The sequence below is a fragment of the Fonticula alba genome (assembly GCF_000388065.1).
Source record: "Fonticula alba strain ATCC 38817 unplaced genomic scaffold supercont2.3, whole genome shotgun sequence".
Lineage (NCBI taxonomy): Eukaryota > Rotosphaerida > Fonticulaceae > Fonticula > Fonticula alba.
This window is the reverse complement of record NW_009242973.1, coordinates 3,032,895-3,047,057: the sequence shown is the minus strand read 5'-3', so window position 1 is coordinate 3,047,057 and position 14,163 is coordinate 3,032,895. Positions and strand designations below refer to the sequence as shown.

General features: G+C 66.6%; 6 protein-coding genes across 7 annotated transcripts; 4 read left to right on the top strand and 2 right to left on the bottom strand.

Annotated features, from left to right (window-relative positions):
* Nucleotides 1-691: 691 nt before the first annotated feature.
* On the bottom strand, nucleotides 692-1,935 carry H696_02432 (hypothetical protein). The gene is made up of 5 exons (XM_009496335.1): nucleotides 1,716-1,935; nucleotides 1,491-1,580; nucleotides 1,290-1,409; nucleotides 1,023-1,127; nucleotides 692-870 (listed from the first exon to the last, which is right to left on the bottom strand). The coding sequence occupies exons 1-5, from the start codon at nucleotides 1,882-1,884 to the stop codon at nucleotides 839-841; spliced, it is 516 nt and encodes a 171-aa protein (XP_009494610.1). The 5' UTR covers nucleotides 1,885-1,935; the 3' UTR covers nucleotides 692-838.
* Nucleotides 1,936-2,294: 359 nt separating this feature from the next.
* On the top strand, nucleotides 2,295-4,573 carry H696_02431 (hypothetical protein; the record flags this gene model as incomplete). Its single annotated transcript, XM_009496334.1, has 6 exons — nucleotides 2,295-2,428; nucleotides 2,537-2,973; nucleotides 3,080-3,273; nucleotides 3,453-3,911; nucleotides 4,075-4,175; nucleotides 4,282-4,573. The coding sequence occupies 6 exons, from the start codon at nucleotides 2,295-2,297 to the stop codon at nucleotides 4,571-4,573; spliced, it is 1,617 nt and encodes a 538-aa protein (XP_009494609.1).
* Nucleotides 4,574-5,289: 716 nt separating this feature from the next.
* H696_02430 (hypothetical protein) lies at nucleotides 5,290-6,678 on the top strand (the record flags this gene model as incomplete). The annotated part of the gene is made up of 1 exon (XM_009496333.1): nucleotides 5,290-6,678. The coding sequence occupies one exon, from the start codon at nucleotides 5,290-5,292 to the stop codon at nucleotides 6,676-6,678; it is 1,389 nt and encodes a 462-aa protein (XP_009494608.1).
* A 75-nt stretch (nucleotides 6,679-6,753) lies between these two features.
* On the bottom strand, nucleotides 6,754-9,194 carry H696_02429. Of its 2 annotated transcripts, XM_009496332.1 has the most exons (3): nucleotides 8,867-9,194; nucleotides 7,263-8,694; nucleotides 6,754-7,063 (listed from the first exon to the last, which is right to left on the bottom strand). In XM_009496332.1, exons 1-3 carry the CDS (start codon nucleotides 9,141-9,143, stop codon nucleotides 6,925-6,927), a joined length of 1,848 nt encoding a protein of 615 aa, XP_009494607.1. In that variant the 5' UTR covers nucleotides 9,144-9,194; the 3' UTR covers nucleotides 6,754-6,924. The 2 variants fall into 2 exon arrangements, with proteins under 2 accessions (XP_009494607.1, XP_009494606.1); XM_009496331.1 differs by lacking the exon at nucleotides 8,867-9,194 and having other exon boundaries at nucleotides 7,263-8,737.
* A 704-nt stretch (nucleotides 9,195-9,898) lies between these two features.
* Nucleotides 9,899-11,041, top strand: H696_02428 (hypothetical protein). The gene has a single exon (XM_009496330.1). The coding sequence runs from the start codon at nucleotides 9,957-9,959 to the stop codon at nucleotides 10,905-10,907; it is 951 nt and encodes a 316-aa protein (XP_009494605.1). The 5' UTR covers nucleotides 9,899-9,956; the 3' UTR covers nucleotides 10,908-11,041.
* A 723-nt stretch (nucleotides 11,042-11,764) lies between these two features.
* Nucleotides 11,765-13,931, top strand: H696_02427 (hypothetical protein). Its single transcript, XM_009496329.1, has 2 exons — nucleotides 11,765-13,090; nucleotides 13,263-13,931. Exons 1-2 carry the CDS (start codon nucleotides 12,026-12,028, stop codon nucleotides 13,893-13,895), a joined length of 1,698 nt encoding a protein of 565 aa, XP_009494604.1. The 5' UTR covers nucleotides 11,765-12,025; the 3' UTR covers nucleotides 13,896-13,931.
* Nucleotides 13,932-14,163: the final 232 nt, after the last annotated feature.

The window sequence follows — 14,163 nt, the reverse complement described above, 5'->3', positions numbered from 1 at the left end:
ACACACACACACACACACACACACACACACACACACACACACACACACACACACACACACACACACACACACGCACGCATGTGCGCAGACCCATGCCAGGTCCATGTCCAGTCTTGTGCGTCCCTGGTGACGGGAGCAGAAACGAGACGCGGCCGATCTCCCTCGTTGGCCGGGGGCCGCGCGTGCACAAAGCCTCCTCTCCCCTTCTCGGCCGGGGCGGCGAGGGGGGCTTGTGTCCGGGGAAAACCGTCAGAGACAGACAAGACATGCGGCCGACCCCCCCCCCCCCCCCCCCCCCCCCCCGCCCCTAGCATGCGTGCTCGCGGGCCGGCCCCCAGGCCCCCTTCCCCAGCCGCGTTGCCGGCGCGCCTTTGAAAAGCCGACTCCCACCGGTTCCTCCAGCCTCACGCCGTCCCTGGAACGCCGCCTGACGGCCGCCCTTCGGGAGCGTGGCGGTGCCGCGCGCGCACACACACACACACACACACGCGCGCATACGCACCCGCGCTCCGGCCCCGGTGGGTCCTGCCAGTCAGGATGGCCGGAAACCGCCACCGCCAACGTAGAGCGATCGGCAGATGCACCGACAGAACGGCCGAGGGGCGAGATCGCGCGGTGTCCCAGGACCTCGGGCCAAGATCGGGGGACTGCCAATGGAGCCATGTGCCAACGGCCGGCGTTGCGACGGGAGTACGCAAGATGTGTGTATTTTCCCACCGGGGCCCAGGATGGCGGGGGGCCGCGGAGGAGGGCAGTGGAACGGGGGGGGGGGGCTACCCCCCATTGTCTTGGTCGCTTTCGGCAGACGCGCAAAAAAGAGAAAACAAGCGGAAGTTGCTCAGCCGCGGCCGAAGGCGCGGAAGGCTTGATCTGTGGATATTTGCGTGTGTGTGTATGTGTGTGTGTGTGTGTTAGAGGGAGGGAAGGTGGGACGCGCAGGTCTTGGCGCAAGTGCAACGGCCGGCCATGATAGGCGCAACTGCAAGCCAGCACTGGCAGGATCAAAAGACGGGAGGACGCACCAAGACGGCGGGCATACGCGTCCAGCTCGCGGGCGGCGGTCTCCAGGCGCTCGACACTCTTTTCCAGGGCATCGATCTGTGCGAAGTACACCTTATTATGCTCGTCTGCACGGGGGGGGGGGGGGGGGGGCGGGGAATGGGTCAGCTGAGGGGGCCAAACAGACTGGGGCCTTGGTGCAGTGCGGGCTGCGCGAACAAGGGCGCGCACGGACACGCGCCAGAGAGCGGGAGGAAGAGAGAGTGAGGATGAAGTGGGAGGGGACGTACACTTGTTCTGGAGCTCGGACATCATGGAGTTCAGACCGAGGACCATGCGCTCGATTTCGGCGTACGCATGTGCCGCAGTCAGGTTCATCCTCCCCAGGTTGGAGTAGTCCCCCTCAAGAGCTGCAGCGCCAGGCCGAGGGCATGGGGGGCAGGTGAGCAAAGGCACATAAGGGGAAGGCAATTGCTGGATGGCACACGCACTGGACATCTCGGCATTGATGTACTGGGAGATCTTGCGGAACATGTCGTCCGCACGCTCGATCAGGCGGGCCTGCTCCGACTCAAAGCGATCTGGGAATGGAGGGGAGGGTTAGAAAGTGGGGGGGGGGCGGGCCCTTCTCAGCGGGCTCCTAGGCGGAGAGAGGGAGGGGGAGGGGGGAGCAGAGGAAGTGACGCAGGAGCAGCCCAGGAGGAGGGGAGACGCACCGGCATCCGAGACCAGGCTGGCATCGGCGAACACGGGCTCGGCCGTGGTTTGCGAGCTGGCCACAATCGGCGCCGGGCCAAGGGTGGCAGACAGGGCATCCGTGGTAAGGGCCGGGGCGCTGGCCGGAATGGCAGACGGCGTGCCGGGGGGACTCTCGGCAGAAGACATGGAGGCGATGGCAGCGACAGCGGACAAGCGGCAGAGGAGGGAGGGGGGGGGGGGCGGGGGCGGGGGCGGGGGCGGGGGAGGGCACTTCTTCTGGCACCCCCACCCCAAGGGTCTGCGGAAAACACGGAACACCGGCATTTAAAGGGAAAGTCGTCGGCACCCGGGAGGGCTGGTCACGCGGATGGGCTGGCTCGTCACCTGCATTCGCAGAGGATTGTGGGGTTTAATTAATACAAGTGCCGTCGCCCCGGCCTGTGAAGAAGGCGGAGGAGCACACTTTTGCTCTGTCCCCCCCGCCCCTCCTCCCCCCCCCCCCTCCCCTGCCGCTCGACCTTGCCAACCACCCCTGATCTTCGCTTGTGCTCCTGTCTGGAGCCACTCCCTGACCTCCGCCCCCCTCGCTTGCCGATATGCCCACCTCACCCGGCAATCCCGGTCATGGGCTCGCCGGATCAAGATCCGTGCCTTTGGCCCTGCTTTGCCTGCTCCTCCTCAGCCTGACGGTCAACTCGGCCTGCTGTGTGCCGGTGGCCGGCACCAAGATGTACTTGTACCCCTCGCCGACCTCTTCGCTTGCCCGCTGGAACCCTCTGCATTGTGGGGATGGCTAACCGAAACCGGGGCCAATGACAACCCTCCCTCACATCCCCAGCTTCATCCACCCCGGGTCCGCGGGGCTCACTCGCGATCTGTTGTTCTCCACCGAGGCGCCGGCCGGCGACATGGGCGCCGTGGCGCTCGGGCGCTGGCCCGAGGTGGGCCCCATCGCCGAGAGCTCGGCCACCGAGGCCCGCCGCGCATGCATGCTCGGCCCGACAGGCCGGCTCTTTGACAGTGAGGTGCTCCTGCATGTGGAGCTCCTCCGAGCCGCGCACCGGTGCATCCACGGGGCCCGGTCGCCGGTGGTGCCGATCCTCTCGGGGGAGGAACTGCTCTGCCCCTTTGTGGCCACGCCCGACGAGGCGGACTGGGTCTTCGTGCCGGTGTATGCCATGCGCTATGGCTGCCGGGAAACCGTGGCCGAAATGCGCCAGGGGAAGGCCCTGCGCCGGTTTTCCGACCACTGGGTCGAGGCCGCCTTCTATCAGGGTGCGCTTGTGAGCCTCCGGGGCCCCCTGCCATCGTGGGGGCATGTAGCTTCACGGGCTGGCGAACTCACATGCCACCGGCCGATGGGCACGGAAACATGCAAAAGCCCTTGACGAGATGCTCCGAGACACACGTGTCCCCCTCGGCCGCATGGTCCTCTTCTCGGGGCATGGCGAGGGCCTGGCCTTCATCCAGCGGGCTTTGGCCCGCCTGGCCGGAGAGCGCCCGCTGGCGGCCGGACGCGCGCAGCCGGGTCCGCTGGTTATCACCACGAACGGCAGCCGGCGATCGGGCTATACGGTGAGTTCCTTCTCAAACCGGAGATGGGGGGGGAGGGAAGGCACGCCTCGCGTCTTTTAGGCGCTGCGCAAGGCCCGGCCGTGCGGCCTCCACCCATGTCGACACTCACATGCTCGTGCCCGCCCCTGGCGCGATGCCCGGCGCCCTGGCTTGCGGATTTGCCCTCGGCCACCTGCCAGCCCGAGGAGCACTATGTGGCCCCGGCACGCGTGACCGATGCGACGTTGGATGTTCTGGTGGCCCGAATGGATCGCCTGCTGGGGCAGCACGCCCGCTCGGCGGCGGGCCGGGGCTGTCCCCCGGGGCATGAGCGTGACGCCACCGACCGAGCATGCCGGCCCATCGGCCAGGCACCTTCGACCGAGCTGCTTCTGGCCGAGTGGCGCCAGAAGGCAATCCGGTCCAGCTTCCACGGGACCATCCAGCGGGACTTCCCCCACTCGCGCGGGGTGCGCCAGCTCTTGCAGGCTCTGTCCGAGGGGCATGCATTGTGGGAGGATGCGCGCCGGGCCGTGGGAGCCGGGCCCGCCGTGGCACGCCTGGCCCTGGGCAAGGACCCACGCAATCGGCCCGGCGAGGAGTCCCGCTTTTGCCTCTGTCCGCCGGGCTTCTATGAGTGGTCGCCCCGGCCACTGGAGGTGCGCCGTCGGATCCTCGGTCGCGTCTCGGCCACCCGGCCGGCCAGGGGGGCCATGCTAACTCTCGGCACCGGGAAAATACACCCGGACTGGGCCTTTGCCGGGCCGGTGGGGGCGTCTGTGTGTGTGTGTGTGTGTATGTCTTTCTGCTCGGACGGACCAGGCCATGATGCTGGGCTGCGTGCCGGTGATCTTCGGCGACGACCTGGAAGCCCCGGGCCCGGGGGAGCCAGACCTTTCCCGGCGGGCAGTCCTTCGTGTCAGGTACGCACCCTGCCCGCGTCCCTCCCCCTGCCAGCGCGGGCTCCCGAGAAGACGCGCAGCTCCTCCCGCCGGCGCCATTCTAACACGCACCCGCGGGCTGGGGCAGCTACTCGACCGCCGGCCGGCGTCTCGATCAGTCTCTGGCCCAGACGGAGCTCCGATCTGAAGGGGCCATTGGGGCAATGCTGGCCGGCGGGCTGGACATCGCCCGCAAGGGCGCCTACAGCGTCGACCTCGAGGAGGCTGTCCGCCGGTGGCAGGCCGCCGCCACCAGCATGCCCGCCTCGGCCTCGGCCTCGGCCTCGGCCTCGGCCCCGGACCCGGGCGAGGTGTGGGTGAATGCAGGGCTGGTCAACGAGTTCGTCACGTGGCTGTCACGGGCGGCCTCGCCCCCCTGATAAAAGCACATATCAAAACAACCGGCCCGCAGGGTGCGCGCGCGTCTCCGCCGGCGCCCGTTCGCTCGCACCGAGGGGGGCAGGCACACAATAAAATGCCTGCCCCCCGCGTGTGCCTGTGTTCCCTTTTGTCGCCCGACACTGCCTTCACACCGGCCCCCACCGGCGGAAGCACAGCTGGCAGGGGACATATTGTCGGGAGGAGACACCGGCCTGGCAGGAGGATTGTGCGTGATGCCCCCCCCCCCCCCCGGAGTGACCCGAGCCACCCCCGACCCTTGGCCCGGAACCCCGGTCCCCGTGTCCGACCCGGCCCCTTCGGCTGAACTGCCGAGGCTCCGAATGTCCCCCAGGGACCGCCACAACATGCTGTTCGCGGCCCGGGTGACCTCAGCCATTGGGAGATCTGTCCCTTGCCCTGGGTGTGCATCTGTCGTCAGATGCCCGGCCCTGGGTGTGGTCCCCGTGCCCCCAACCGTGTGCACCGATGCCGGAACCGGTGCCCGAATAAAAAGGCTATGCTTGCTGCATGCTGGCTTCAGAGCCCTCTTGACACAGGCCTCGCTGCCCCTTCATCTCCCCCCCCCCCTCCCCCCCACCATCCTGCCTCCCCACCACCATCCATCTCCGTTGCTCTCGCGGCCGTCTCTTTTCACGCGCGCACACACACACACACGCACATAACCACACATCCTCTGCACCGTTCGAGGGCGAGAATGCGTGCTCTCCAGCACCTCCTGCTGGCCCTGCTGGCCCTGCTGGCGGCGGCGGCCATCACGGCCACCGCCCTGCCCACCTCGCCGCATCAGCAAGACACCGCGCCGATGCGCCGGCTACGCGCTCTCTTCAGCCAGGGCCTCCTGGCCGCCGGACCGCAGCTGACCTTGGCCGAGGGTGCCGCGGTTCGCCTGGCCGCCGGCCCGGGCCTGCCCCAGACCTTGCTCTGGCCCGCCGGCACCGCCGATGCCAACGCCGACACCTGGCCCGATAATTTGGCCCCCCTGCTCACGCGTGTCTCCTCCGAGGGCCCGCTTGCCGGGCAGGTGAACGGTGACGACACCTTCGGCTACTTTTCCCAGTCCCTGCCCGGGGGGGCTTTCACCTCGCGTGGGCTTTACCGCCAGCGCCTGGACGGGGCCGCGGGCTACGAGCTGCTGGAGCTGAACATCACAGCCCCGGCCGCCGAGGCCGCCGGGGCCATTGCCGAGGTCGCCGCCGAGAGTCACCAGCTTTCGACGGCCGGCGTGGCTCCGCGCACGCCCTGGCGCCCGGCGGTGGCGGCCACCGAAATGGCCTTCCGCGCGCTGTCCTTCAACATTCGCTACGGCTCGGCCAGCGATGGGCTGAATGGCTGGCCACAGCGCCGGCCCCAGGTGTTTGACATCCTGCGTAAGCAGGCTCCCCTGGTGGCGGGGCTGCAGGAGGTCCTGCACTTCCAGCTGCAAGAGCTCCTGGCCGAGCTGCCGGAGTACCGGCATGTCGGCGTGGGCCGCGATGATGGCCTCACCGCCGGCGAGTATGCGCCCATCTTCTATCGGGCCGATCGTCTGCAGGTTCTCGAATCCGGGACCTTCTGGTTCTGCGACCAGCCACACATTCCCGGCTGCCGGACGTACGGCAACAACCTGCCCCGGATCTGCACCTGGGCCAAGTTTTTCGACGTCCCCACCGGCCGCGCATTCTACCACTTCAATGTGCACCTGGACCACATGTCCAGCAACTCCCGCATCCAGAGCGCCCAGCAGCTGGTTGACACCATCGACCGGTACAACCTGGCCCGGCTGCCGACCCTGATCACCGGGGACTTCAACAACCACAGCGAAAATGCCACCGAAGTCCGGGTTCTCCAGGATGCCGGCTACATGGACACCTTCCGTCAGCTCGATCATGACCCCCGTCGTGGGCTCACCTACCACGAGTTCACCGGCAAGGGCATCCGCAAGATCGACTACGTGTGGCTCTGGACCGGCGCCAACCTGGCCGGGTACAATGTCACCGCGGTCGACATGCTCACCCAGCATGTGTCTCTGCCCTCCGGCCTGGGGACCATTTATCCCAGCGACCACTACCCGATTTTGGCCGATGTCGCATGGCACTTTGGCTAGAGCGATGAGTTGTGCCGTCGCCCGCCCGCCCGCCCGCCCCTTCCCTCTGTGAGACTGGTGTCGCTTTCGTTTCCTTGTTCCAATGCAAGAAGGTCTATTATGTGCTGAGGGGGGAAGGGCAACAGGAGGGATTTCCAAGAGGCTGGGGGAAAAAAAAAAAAACAAAGCAAGGGGTGCCCCAATGGCGCCGGGCGCGCAGTCGGGGCGAGGAGAGGGTCGAAATGGAAGCGGGGCCGGGGCGCGTACTTACTCCACGCGCGGGCGCTTGGGCGAGGCGTCATCGGCATCGGTGCCGGTGCGCAGGCGCTTGCTGCTCGGGCCAGCCAGCCGAGCCAGTACCTGGCGCACTTCACGGAAAAGCCCAAGCGCCTGGTGGGAATTGTGACTTCGGGTGGATGGGACAAATGGGTGGCACCAACCGGGAGGGGGGCGGGGAAGATGTCGTGCTTAGTATGGACATCATGCGAAAGCCTGGATAGCAGTGGGGATGAAGGTGGGGCAGGGCAGAGGGCGCATAGCAGGAGGAAGGAGCCGGGCGGTGGGGGGGGGGGAGGGGGGCGAGAAAGACCAGCCAAAGGACGCACATGCTGAGCAGCAACGGCCCCAACAGCTCCTGAGTGTTGAGCAGATGGTGCGTGTATGAGCGGGTGTGGCGCGCACAGGCGAAGCACGGGCACCCTTTCACGAAGGGGCCCTTGGCCATGGCGTGCTCGCGATCCCAGAGGTTCACCTGGCGCTGGCTGCCCGCCAGCATGTCAGCCACCCGGGCCAGGCGTCGGTCCAGGTCGTCGGGCTGCGTGGGCGGAGCATCATGACGAGCACGCGGCGGGCCAGCCGGCCCGGGGGTCGCGCGCCCCTCGGCCTCGGCCAGGGCAGTTGCCTCGGCCCGCTCGCGATCGGCCTCCTCGGCCGCCCGACGAATGGCCGCCTCATTGTCGGTGAACAGCTGGCGCTCCTGGCGCAGGTGGTCGAGCTCGGACTCGTCGATCTCCTCGGCGCCGAGGAAGGCCTCCGCCAGGGCCCCGTGAGACAGCGACCAAGCCCGGCCGTCGGAGGCATCGCGCACGGCCGCCGCCCCGGCATCGAGGACCAGATCGGCACCGAGGCGCACCGCGGCCAGGGCCTCCTCCGGGGTGCCGGCCCCGGCGGACGAGCCAACCAGAATCGCACGCGGCAAGTGCCCGGGGACCGTGCGCAGCACCTCACGCACCAGGCGTCGCTGCTGGGGCTTCGTCAAGTCGAAGCCCACCAACACCACGCCCCCGAGCACGGAGGAGGGGCTGAAGCCGGAAGACTCCGGCGCCCCGACCGCGACATCTCCCTCGCCATTGGCGATGCCCTGGCGAGCCACAACGGATGCCACATAGTTGGCGCCGTGCCGCGCGGCCGCCGGGTGTGGGCCGATGATCGGGGCGAAGAGAGCCGGCAGGACCGCCGGACTGGGGTCCGGCGAGTCGGAGGCCCCGCGCACCGGCTGCACCCCGCCGGTCTTCTGATAATGGCTCAACAGCCCATCCATGAAGGCCACATTGCGCTCGGCCGCACGGAGGGACCGGCGCGCGCCGGCCAGCGCCGGCGGCAGGTCGGCCAAGGCCATCAGCAGGGTGGGCGAGCCGGCCTGCGGCAACTCCACCGGCAGGAGACGCCCGGCTTCCGGGCCGGCGGGGGGGGTCCGGTCCGAGTACATGAGATCCACCATCTGGATGAACTGCTGGAGGTTGGCCCCCCGGCGGCCGTATCGGCTCTCAAAGAGGATGGTGTCATCGGTGTTGCCGGCAGTCTTCTGGCCAACGCCTGGGGCCCCGGGGAAGACCATGCGCGGCGAGGAGAACACCAAGGTGTCGGGCGACAAGCCGAGGAAAGATCGCAGATTCGGCAGCAGCGCCACATCACCATCGCTCGGGAGGGAAGTGGTCACGGCGGCCGAGGTGTCCGAGCGCTTGACCTTGCCGGTGCTGCTGTGCCGGAGCAGAGGGATCAGAGACCCCATCAGATAGTCGGTTTCAAGGTTGAAGGCTGGGATTCGGGCGGGGAAAGGAAGGGAGGGAGAGGGAGTTCGGCCAGGGACATGTCAGGAGCATGGGCAGAGCAGGGGAAATGAAGAAAGGGGTTGGTTTGCTTCTCTTCTCTTTCTTTCCGCCAATCGCCCGCGCAAGAGGGAGGGGCGTGGGTTGGTCCCGGCACGCACCGAGACCATGACCATCGGCCTGGTCGAAGAGGGTGGCGGCATGGTCTGGGGTCAGGTGCGTCGGATGACCGCGCGGAGCCGACAGGAAAGCCAGCGGCGTGGGAAAGGACCGCTGGCCGAAATGGAGGACACCGGTGCGCGCGGCATTTCCACCGAAGCCGGCCAAGGCTGGGGTTGGGGCGCTGGCCGACGCCGCGGCCGCACGCTGGCCAAGGGCAAAGCGGAAGTGCGACATTACAGCAGAGGCAGACGCCTTGGCAGGGGCGGAGCTGGCCATGGTATGTGGAGGGCTGTCGATGAGGTGGCGTGGGGGGAGCTCGGGGCAGGGGGGGGGGGCGATAGGGGGGGCAGAGGATCACAAAGAAAGGAACAAATAGGAGCAAGCGGGGAGGGACGGGGGGGGGGAGGGAAAGGAAGGAGGGGGAGGGGCGGGCTCAGCGGAATTGCTTTCCCTTGGCTTACCGGGGGGGGCTGCGCGTGTGCCTGCGGCACCATGGCCGCCGAATAGTGTGGGAGGATGACACAGCCAGGGACGGGTACTGCCGATGGAGGCACGACCCATGTCCAGATGCCGACGCATCAGTGACCTCGATCTGGACGACAAGAATGGCCCGGGGCCGGAGGGACGGCGTTGGACCTCTGCCCGGAGCCCCTCCACCCCGGGGCCCCCGGCTCTCGCTCCGCCCCCCCCCCCCCCCCGATCGCCGGGGACTTCGGCGGGGTGGCCAATCGGGAAGATCGGCCTCAGACCGCAGGAGGGGGCCCTGCGGCTTGAGAGAAGATGGCTCTCCATGTGCGCGAGGCAAGGGGATTGGCGCCATGGGAGGGGTCGATCAGTCGGCTTGCCGCCACACACTCGAGATCCCTTTAGAGGGGACTTGTGTGTGACGGGGGCGACCAGGTCCCGGGGTCTGTTCGTTTCTCGGATCTCCTCCACACCCCCCCCCCCACACACACACACTCGCCCGCCCCTTTTCGCGGCCTCCCCTATCCATCCCCCTGGTCTGCCCTGCGGATTGCCTCCCTCTCCTCCTCCTCCTCCTCCTCCTCCTCCCCCTCCTCCTCTTCCCCCTCCCTCCCCGTCATCGGCATGCGCTTGACTTCCCGCCTGCTGATCGGCCTCCTGCTCGTGTGCCTTCTGGCGGTGACGCGCGCGGCCGACGCCGCCGCCCCCCCAGACCAAGGTGGCCGCCCCTCCTTGCCGAGCGCTTCGCTTGAGCTGAATCTCCTTTCCTTCAACATCCGGTATGCCAACCCCGGCGATGCCGAGCACATCTGGGAAAACCGCCGGGAGCACGCCGTCGAGATCATGGGCCAGCGGGGGTACGACGTGGTGGGCCTGCAGGAGGTCCTCAGCTCGCAGCTGGATTTCATCATCGAGCGACTGGACGAGTATGCGCATGTGGGCGTCGGTCGGGACGATGGCCACCAAGCCGGCGAGTACTCGCCCATCTTCTTCCGCAAAGACCGCTTCGCCCTTCTGGAATCCGGCACCTTTTGGTTCTGTGACGAGCCTTCCCTCCCGGCCTGCAAGTCGTACGGCAACAGCATCCCCCGCATCAGTACCTGGGCACGTCTCCTTGATTTGGCCTCGCAGAAGCCCTTCCTCGTGTATAGCCTGCACATGGATCATGTTTCTTCGACATCGCGGCTGTCCAGCTCCCAGCAACTGGCTCGCACGGTTTCCCTCATGAATGGCGAACGCCTGCCGGTCATTCTGCTTGGGGATTTCAACAACCAATCGGAATCTTCGCCCGAGGTGCTTGCCCTGCAGCGTGAGAACTTCATCGATACCTTCCGCGTGGTGAATCCGCTCCCCTCGCCGGGGGAAACCTTCCACGCCTTCTCCGGCATGGCCATGCGCAAGTTCGACTATGTCTTTGTGCAGGCCGACTCGCCGGAAGCCGCCTGGCAGGTCACCGTCAAGGATGCCAACATCAATCGCGAGTATCGTCCCGACCCGACCCTTGGTGCCATTTTCCCCAGTGACCACTTTCCGATCTGGGCCCAAGTGGCTTTTGATTATCCGGAATCCGAGTGAGCGCCATCTCCCTCTCTCTCTCTCTTCCCTGTTGGAAATGTCTGCTCGCCTGCCTGCTGTCCGAAATAGATTGTGTCCTTTCAAAGAGACGTGCGAAACCCCCTTGTGGTGGAGGAGAGAGAGACAGAGAGAGAGGGAGAGAGAGGGAGAGAGAGGGAGAAGGGGGCGGGGGGCGTCTGCTATCTGCCTGGTCCCCTGCGCCTGACTCGAGATGTGTTTGGACAGGACAAATCGACCTAGGGACCCCAACACCAGGGGCTAGACTCACTGAGGCGTTAGTATTTTGTATGTTGCACGCCCCGGACACCCTGCTTCCATTGCTAACTGGCCCTTGTGGGAGACCTGCGGCGCAGGCCCGAGTGATCTGGGCTCGGTCGGGACCTGAAGGCCCAAGACCCGGCGCAAGCGGGCGCGTCTCTCGGGCCAAGACCGGCCGGCGCTTGGGGTTTGTCCTTCCGCCCCCAGGCCGTTCAACCAAAAGTCGATTGTAAACAAGAGCACTCCGTTGGCAGGCGCCCGGGCCGCCCGGTGACTGCCCCTTCGGAAATTACACGCGCTCTGGGGGGAGGCGGGGCTGCTTCTTGGATCTTGGACTTGCGAGCGAATGGCCGGCACTGCGGAACAAAGCAACCGGCCTCAAGGCTTGCTGAATGTAGACCAACAGATGCTTGCTGTTTTTGTCCTCCTGCCGAACCGTCGGCGCGGCGCCCGGCGGTTGATCGAGCGGTGCCTTCATTTTGGCCCCCCCCCCCCCCCCCCCCCCGCGCCCGACTCGCCCCTTTGGGAACGTCGCGGACTTCGTTGTTTCAGAACCCCCGGAGAGGGATATCCCCCGGGGGCGTGGGCCGAGATCCCGGCGCCAGTCACCGACTGTGGGCCAGACACAAAAGCTTCCGCCCTCTCGGCAACTCACAACCAGGGGAGTGCCTCCTCCTCTCCACCCTGGCACATGGCTACTCTCCTCCCCCCCCCCTCCCTTCCCGTCCCTCCCCGAAGCACCTTTGCCGCCCCGGGCCCCACTCCCTCACATCCCCGCTCCTTGGCCCATCGATCACCAGCACGCGCGTTGACTCTTCGCTCTCGAGCCCTGTCTCTGGACTTGGCACATCTACCGACGTATGCCCCCCTGTCCGGTCGGCCCACGCACCTGGGCTGCCTTGCTCCTGGTCCTGGCGGGCCTGCTGGCTGCCGGGCTGGCCGAGGCCCCTCCTGCTGGTGTGCACTCTCGGGCTGTGGTTTGTCCTGGAGATGATCCGAGTGGTGCCTGCGTTGAGGTGCTCCTGACACCGATGGCCGAGCCTGCCGCCTGCCGTGTGGTCCCGGCGCGTGGGCATGCCCCCTCGGCTGCCAGCTGGCCCGGCATCATGAGGACCCACGATCAGGCTTGCGCTACCCTTCGATCGATGGTCGGACGGGCGGTCGAGCGAGCCGCCCTTCCCCCGCCTGGGCGGCGGGCCCGGTCTCGGCGTCTCCCGGGGCTCGGCCAAGTTGAAGTGGCTCCCGCCGACTCCGACCAGTCAGGTCTCCCTGCCACCTTCGGGGTGGCCATCGACTCGGATTCGACCGCAGCCGAGGTCCTTCGAGTGCTAACTACTCCCAACGTGCCGGACTCCGGCCCGACTCCCTCGCCACCCCTCGATGAGGAAGTGGAAGGCCCGGAAGAGGGCACGGACCCGACGCCCCCCCATCAGCAACACCCGTCGGCCGGGCGCTCGTCTACTCGCCTGTTCCTGCGGACCCTCTCCTTCAATGTGGACAGCGCATCCACCCGCGGGCCCCCTTGGACGGAGCGCATGCCCATCCTTGTCAGTGCCATCACTTCCCGGAATCCGGATGTGGTGGCTCTGCAAGATCTGGCCACCGAGCACCTGGATCTGCTCCTTTCGGCCCTCGGCGAGCAGTATGCCCTGGCCCCGCAGACGGTGGCCGACCTGCGCCTGGGCATCGCCCTGCACAATCCGATCCTCTTCCGCCGGACACGCTTCCTCCCCCTGCAATCTGGCACCTTTTCCCTGTGTAAGACGCCCTCCCTCCCGGGGTGCATGTCATTCGGCAACACCGCGCCGCGATCCGTCTCCTGGGTCCTTCTCCATGACAAGTCCTCCCGGCGCTCCTTCTACCACTTCAACACCCGGCTGGATCCCAATGCCCCGGCGGCTTTGACCGAAAGCACGTTGCAAATGGTGCGTCTTTTTTCTTGTCCGCCCTTTCGATTGTGCCCGCGCCCTGTGGCTTCGCTACACGTGTGCCCCCCTTCCGGCTCGCACATGCAAAGTCCAAACTAACCATGCGAATGCACCTCCGCATACACTCACGCACGCACGCGCGCGCGCGCACACACACACACAAACACAGGTTTTGAGCATCTCCAACTACAATCCCCACGGCATCCCGGTGGTGGCCACCGGTGACATGGCTGCCCAGTCGGAAGACGACTTCCATGTGCATCTCCTGCGGGCCAGCGGCTTCATGGACAGCTTCCGCCTTCTTCCGGGCAACCAGCATGCCGGTGATACGTATCACGACTTCACCGGGGTGGCCACCGAGCGGCCGGACTTCCTCTTTCTCCATGGGTCTCCGCTGGCCACAGCTGGCTTGGCGGTCAGCGAGGCGTCCCTCATTCGGGACAACCGTCAAGGCACCGGGTCCCAGCACATCTACCCTTCTTCGCACTTTGGCCTCCTGGCGGCAATGTCCTGGGACTTCCCCGGGCCGTCTCCTCTGGCTTTGACCTCGTGGATCGGCTGGCTTGGCCTGGCGCTGCTGATTGTTTGCATTGGTGTGGTTCTGCCCCTGCTGGTGGTGGCTTTGGTGCGGTTGCATCGCCTTGGTCAGCTCCCCTTCGCCTGGCTGCGTCTCGAGTCGACGGAGGCCGTAGGCAAGGATGCAAATGCCGACAAGGAGGCCGCCATCCTCAAGGAGGACCCCTCTTCCGATCCGGCGCCTTCCTCCATGTCTCTGGACTCTCAGGCCAGCTGGTCGCCCTGATGCTGCTGGAAATAAATGCCCTGTCCTTGGTGAAGATGTCCTGACGCGCGGGCGCAGGGATATGAGGCACAGGGCCCAGGTGTCGGGAGTGTCATGTTCAGGAAAGGATCTTTGCCGATCATCGAGCTTGGGAGGGCAACGGGCAAAAAGGCGGCCGCATCGAGCCAACACTCATGAGGACACGAAAGTGGGATATGGCGAGAGGCACAAGATGTGTGTGAGAGAGAGAGAGAGAGTGAGAGAGAGAGTGTGTGAGAGAGAGAGAGAG